The sequence below is a fragment of the Etheostoma spectabile genome, chromosome 5, assembly GCF_008692095.1.
Source record: "Etheostoma spectabile isolate EspeVRDwgs_2016 chromosome 5, UIUC_Espe_1.0, whole genome shotgun sequence".
NCBI lineage: Eukaryota > Metazoa > Chordata > Actinopteri > Perciformes > Percidae > Etheostoma > Etheostoma spectabile.
Window position 1 is genome coordinate 35,514,579 of NC_045737.1, and position 7,333 is coordinate 35,521,911.

General features: G+C 38.8%; 1 protein-coding gene across 1 annotated transcript in view; it reads right to left on the bottom strand.

The window, feature by feature from the left end:
- dgkg (diacylglycerol kinase, gamma) overlaps positions 1-7,333 on the bottom strand; it is a 114,955-nt gene that overhangs the window by 62,239 nt on the left and 45,383 nt on the right. Inside the window, 3 exon segments of the mRNA XM_032516518.1 lie at positions 1,667-1,702; positions 1,705-1,737; positions 3,159-3,244. Coding sequence (XP_032372409.1) covers positions 1,667-1,702; positions 1,705-1,737; positions 3,159-3,244 — 155 coding nt within the window.

Genomic DNA, 7,333 nt, shown 5'->3' on the forward strand with positions numbered 1-7,333 from the left:
ATCCATCCATCCATCCATCCATCTATCCATCCATCTATCCATCCATCTCTGGGCTGAATGATGAATCATTTTCAGATCAAAACTTGAAAGAATGCGATTAGCTTCTTGTGAAGACCGTGTATAATCAAATGTGCAAAATTTGCGTGAATGTTTGGAGTAACATTTAGTTTAACATTTTGTATCTTCTTTTTATTATTATAATTACTGTTTTTTATAAGATAAAGGCTGAAATAATGTTACCTTTCTCAGATTGTTTACAGAAAGATCATATTCAGTGCATTTTTTATTTATTTTCTATTACTTTATTTAACATGATGGTAGAAGGTATATATATATATTTTTAATAAGTAGATGCTGCTATTGAACTGAGGCATATTAGATGTTTCAGTTTATAGGAAGGTACTGATTTTTTGTAATGTTTTTGTACCCTTATAACTTAAGCTTTTGTGATAAATGTTCTGCATTTGACTGTTTAATGTTCCATGATTATAAAAAGAAAAACACGTATTGCTGGCAATTGATATCTATGTTCTCGTCCTTGCATAACAATATAGAGCAGTTTTGATGATGTCTTATGTTACAATGCTCCATGACATGACATCTATCTATTTATCTATCTATCCTGTTAACAATGGCTTCAAAGATACTTGTGTCAATGTTCATTTCTGGGAAAGATGATCTATTCAGCAAATCCCAAAGCCGTCCCCCAGACCTGTCATCTTTTCAAAAATGTCAGTCATAAGCCTGCTAAGTGCCCTGCTGGTCCTCCAGGCAGCAACAATCAAGCCGTCGTAACCAACCATTCTAATCACTGGCCCAAAGTGCTGCAACAAATCAATGGTGCTTTGCATATTCACCGTTTTTAATTTGACACATAAGAGCTCCTATCTTCCTCTTCGCATCTTTTATGTCCCAAAAACATGCATCCACATGCCTGCCTTTTACATTCTAGTGTACAACTGAGACCCTTCCTGAAACCAAAGCCATTCTCTAAGCATTAACAGAGTGGGAGCAGACTGTTTAGACTGCTAACAGGTCAATCAAATACAAATGTTATGCCCGTTCAGTCTTTAATGAACCTCAACAGTAGATATTGGGAGGACAACTAGAAATCTATAAATGAATAATTCAACCCCTTAAATAGTTTGAAATACCTGGCAAATAAAGCTGATTCTGATGATGCATTGGGGTCATTTTTGGATTTATTACAGTGAATATATTACATATTGGACCTTTAAATCAGATCCCATGGCACATAACCTTGTTGTCAGGCAGAAACCTTGTATCTCCATATTTTGCAATCCAAATGTTTTTTATAACACAATGCTTGGTCACCCGTTAAGTGTGTCTGGGAGGTTTTACAAAAATGTAAACAGTGAGGAGGCGATAAGTGAAGAGTATTGTGTATTTAATGCTCCATACTGTGGTAAAGCATTCGACTGGGACCGGCTTGTGCTGCTCAGGGTTGGTTTTAGGTATTTTAAGTTTAAGTTTCAGAAATGACTACGCAGGGATGAAATCACTAAAGATTATACAAAACAAGCACATGTACACACCCGCACACACACACACACACACACACACACACACACACACACACACACACACACACACACACACACACACAGATGATTGAGTGATTGCCTCCCCTCCTCCCCGCGTATGCAGCGAGCCAGGTCGTTCCCTGTGCCCAGAGGGAGATGGCCACTGGAGGGTGCCTGGCGAAGTTGGCCTTATCTACAAGATTAGTTTAGATTAGATTGATTAGATTCACTTTATTGTCATTACACATGTACTTACAAGGCAACGAAATGCAGTTTGGGTCTACCAAGTGCAATAGCAGTAAGTGCAGGATATACAATGGTTCCGTAAGTGCAAGACATGGATATGTAATGAATAAATATGAAAAGAATACTATATAAACAGAGTTTTACAGATGGGTTTGTCCTATGAATACAAAATATAGATTTACAGCTAGAATTTGGTGGATATTACTATAATTGCAAATTTTTTACAGATATGTGCAAACAGCATAATATACTAATAAAATAGGTAAAGTTTGGGCAGAAACTATCCGATTAAAGTGCGGTGGAAAGTAATTGCATATTACAGTTAAGTGCGGTAGTGCGGATGTAATGTAAACAATGTTACTGAAATAAATAACCAGTCAGCAGTGCAAATGAAATGTAAGTAGTGCAAAAAGGTAAGTAGTGCAAAAGATGCAGATGTAACAGTCTTTACTATAGTAACAGTCAGCAGTGCAGATGAACATTATAATATTGCAGACAAAATGGAGGCAGGTGTGAGGGGGAGGAGAGTCCTGTCAATTATATGAGGGGAGTGGGATCAATGAGACAAACAAATCCATCTTATATTTGGTTAGTTAAATACTTCTAGGAAAACATATTTTGTCCCTTCCACCATTGTGTCTACTGGTCATCATGAGATAAACATGGCAACATTGCTACAACAAGCCTACTGCAGAAGGAAATCCAAAATAGCATGTCAAAAAAAGTGATTAAAAAAAGTCATTGTATAGTATGTTGCAAAAGACAAAGTATAGCATGTCGGAAAAATCAGTGTTTAGTATTTTGAAAAAGACATAGTATAGTATGTGAAGACACAGTTTCTGTTTGATTGGTGGCACGAGTAAAAAAAACAGAAGAATCTAAATACCTCTGGAGAATGCCAGTGCTCTAACATTTGAGCTAATTCCTCTACATATTAGCTCCAAAACATCATAACAAGTAACATTAGTCTTTTTTCGACATGCTATATTATGATTTTTGTTGACGTATTACACCATTACGTTTTTTTCACTCTTTTGACATAGTATACTATGACTTCTGTCAGAGGATGCAGCCAAGACATCTTTTCAGCCCTGTGACGGCCCTGAGCCTGTTGTATACATGTATACTGCATGTATATGTAGTATACATGTTTGGGTATGCATGTATACTGCATGTATATGCATGTATACATGCATACCCAAACTATGATATGATATGAAATGTTATGATAACTATGTTATTGAAGAAAATGCTCCTGCTGTAATAAGGAAATGTCCCCGTTGTGGGACGAATAAAGTATGATCTAATCTAATGAACATGAGATCCAAGTTGTAACCACAGGTCATTTTGTTATTAGCATCTGTGTACCTATACAGTCGAGGATCCAGCCCACAGTGCCGTCACCTCCGCAAGCAAGCACCCGGAAATCAGGGACATCATGGAAAAAGTTGAGCCTAAAAGACAACAGAAGATTCAGTAGGTTTACCAGACACATGCGGTATGATTTATTGTTTGGTCTTTTTCTACACAAGACTCCTCAATCTCAATGCCAGTGTGTATTACAGGTGATAATCCTTAGATTGGATTTCAGAACAGTTGAGACAGGGACTTAAAGCTCTGAATGATTTAATGGCATGAGCTAAAAGGCTGATGGGCAGAGAGACAGAGACAGAGATAGAAGGTGTAATCAATGTGTGTCCTCTCCAGCTGTGTTCACTCCACTCCTTTCCCTAGAAACCAGTCACAGAGTGCGTGCCCTTCAAAGGGACCTTTAATGTGCATTGGGACAAAGGTGTCGACAGTAGCTTTCATCTCTTTCCATCATCAGACAGCTGCATACAGGGCACAGACCCCTTTCACACCGACCACCTGGTCCAGCTCACTAACAGCACATACACCCTCTGAACAAGGTCTGCACCTCAGAATAAAAATAATGTGGTGTTGTACAGCGAATACTTATTAAATGTAGCAATTTGCCCTGGTGAAGTTGTGGCACTAACTAGATGACAGGATCCCTCAACATTAACATAACACAAAGGAGAAATATGGCAATATTGGTTTAGTTTCCTCACTGTAAAAGACCAAAACAAACAATGAATTAATCCTTTTATGTAGCCAAAGTCTCATTGATACACAATATTCCTGTTTGCCATGGAGCTCCATTTTAGTCCAAAAACTATTAAAACAACATCAATGAGGTGACACTGCACTTTAGTCAATGCTGTAAATATTCAGCACCAAATCCGCAACTGAAAAATGAAACGCACCATTTACTCCGGTTTAAGTGATGTTTACTAAAAAAGCACAGTGCCAGGCTGTTTCAGGAAACGGCAGAACCTTTTTGAAAAGACAGAACTATATATGTGTGACCCATCTTCAACGTCTGCAGAGACCGTAGGTAAGTTGGAACATATTGAACAACTGGCTTTAGTCTTCTGTTAAAATGAGACCAGTCAGCAGGGTCGTTCAGAATGGTTTAACCCGGCTCACTATGTGCCGGACCACAATGGAACATTCTGCAAGGTGTTATGTTAGGCCATCAAACAGATGCTGCTAGATTTCTTTTATTGTGAATGCCATAAACCTATGGAGAATATATTTATTCATAATTCAAATCGAAACTCCAAAGAGAACACAGAGCAAGATCAAATTAAACTTATTGTTTTTTTAACTACGCTACCACGAATTTAAAAAAAAGATAAGGAAACTGAGAAAGCAAAGTTCATTTGAATTTTACATTTTGATTTAACATTTGACTTTTCGATTTAACATTTGGCTTTTCCACTGACAGATGTCAAAAGAGGAGGCGTGCGGGCGCCTGGTTAGCTCACCGGGCAGAGTGGGCGCCCGTGTATAAAGGTTCACTCCTTTAGGCAGCGGCCGCAGGTTCGACTCCGACCTGCGGCCCTGTGCTGCATGTCATTCCCCCTCTCTCTCCCCTTTCAAGTCTAAGCTGTTGTATACAAATAAAGGCCTAAAATGCCCCTAAAAAATAAATAAAAAAAATGGAGGCATGGCCCAAAGACTGGTGGGAGGGTCTGAAACTAAAGGGGTGCAGAGGCCCCTTATGGGCAGAAGGGGGCGCTGAATGCTGGGAAACCCAGTTGAGGAGCATCTGGTTGCAGCTTGGCGACCGGGCTGGTTTGGCGTCTTTAGATGATAGAAACTGATGATGCCAAACTGGGCCCGTGTATTTCATCTTCATTCGATTTCCCATTTGTAACAATATCCAAATTTGAAAAATGGGTCATTTCAAACAATGATGACACTGTGTTCAAATGGAAAACGAGCCCTATTTCAGGAAATAAACTTGTCAATGATTCTATTGAGAGACTCCCGCTGACAGCGGGGTCGAAAAGTCAAACGTTAAATTAAAATAGCAAAAGTCAAACGTTAAATTAAAATAGCAAAAGCCAAATGTTAAATTGAAATGTCAAATTATTTTTTTTTCAAAAACAAAAATATTTTTAATTTTATCATGCTTCATTTTCTCTTTGGACTTGAATTAAGAATAAATACATCCTCCATATAAACCTGTTCACCGTGCAATTACCGCAGTGATGCCACCGTGATCAGAGTTTTAACCCTTGTGTTGTCTTCCCGTCAACCATGAGAAAAAGTTATGGCTTTTCGGACATTTTTGTCACTTTTTCAATGTTGTGGGTGCTTTTTTTGAAGTTTTTTCCAAAGTTATTTGATATTTCTAATGTTGACATTTTCAACTTATTTCAAAGGCCCATTTTTTTGTGATGAAAAACCTGAAAATGGGTCAAATTTGACCCGAGGACAACACAAGGGTTAAATCTCAATGCTGTGCATTGGCATCTGATAAGCTTTCATACTGATCAATATACTATCCAACTGGACCTTCTGGAACAGATCTCACTTGTTCCTGAAACAACAATATTGCCAGCCTCCTTCCTTTAATTCTTAACAGTCGAAACATTTACTCCTAATTATCAGTCTGACGTCTTGCCAGTGGTCCAGTCAAATCAAAGTAGGTGCTGGATTATTTCTGGATCAGGACCAATGAACCAGAGGCCATGAGACAACCTGCCCCCCTCTAACGCGGAGAAACTACACCAACATGCACTCGTCGAGGGGATATTTCCACAACATCCAACATCCATATCGCATCCAACCAAACCCTTTCTATGTCAACATCCAATTTTAATTAAGCCACATAATCCTGACTGTGGTTATGCTTTATGTACGATAGCAGAAACAAATGCGTCAGCAAAGAGGTTTTACATTTATGAACAGAGTCAAAACAATGTTTGTAACGATGACAGAAAACACAGCGAGGAATTGCATTCCCTAAACAAATTACCCCGAGTGAGCGGTCTCTCATCCTCAAGCCTGCTGAGCCTGTTGCTAGGGAGCCCATGGTAACAGTTGTGGAGCGTTAGGCTGAGAGCAGGTTGACCCTCTACGTGTTAACAGACCTTTATTCAGCGCTGTGTTTATTTGTACGCATGTGTTAATATTCCCCTTGTGCGTACTGTAGAGCCTCTCTCCCACTCTTAGTGTGTCATCCGCAGAGCACTTGAAAAGAATGAGTTGAGTACGACAAGGAGCTTCTTTATTAAAAAGTCCCATACTGTAAAAAGGTGACAGTTCAAAGTCTTTTATTTATTTATTATAAAGCAGGTCAAAATGCTTTAAAAATACTGTGAAAGTATCACAATTCTCAATCCACAGAGAAACGAGCCATTAGGACTTTCATAAGGTTGGGATGTCCTATGTAGGTAGAACGTGTCGCTACAAAAAAGTAGACTGTAAGAGTGTCATTACTGGTTTTGACTACAAATACAGTATGTAAAAAAATGTATTAACATGTTTTTACTGGGTAAATATCATATTCATAAATCCAAATTTCAAAAATCCAAACCATGCTTTTTGATTGAGACTCTGAAAAACTGCATGCATGCAGTTAAATTACATTTAATTTAAAGCTGTGATTGTTAAATTGTCAATGAGATGAGAAGTTGCCTTGTCAATTACTAGTTTGACGCTTATTAAACCAAACAGGTAAACATTAAACATTAATTCCTATTTTTTAAACTGTTTAGTTCAGGGAGTTGTATCACTAAACTGTAATACAGTAGGGGAGACATCACACAAAAGTAAATTACAAAAGGCTTAGATCACAATATCTTCTGAGAGTAAACACAGTGTTTGTGTTTGATGCCGCATGTATTATCTACGGCATTGTCCCCTAAGACCTGAGTGCGTCATTGGGTCGCTTTTCTTTTAACGGACCCTCGAGAGCAGCAGTTCTGCTAGTCGTGACTAAGAGAGCGAGAGAGCGAGAGAGAGAGAGAGAGAGAGAGAGAGACATGGGAACAGATGAGGGAGGAGAGAGACACAAATGGAAGTAAAAAGGATGGTGAAGGGAGTGCTTCACCTTCAAGGTAAAGCATTTACAGCCCTCAAGCTGCGTCGGGCATTTTTCTGCCTTGAATACACAAAAGGCGCAACAGCATTCATTTCAAAGTACAAGCTGCTCAGCTCTGACGTATGTGTGTGTGTGTGTGTGTGTG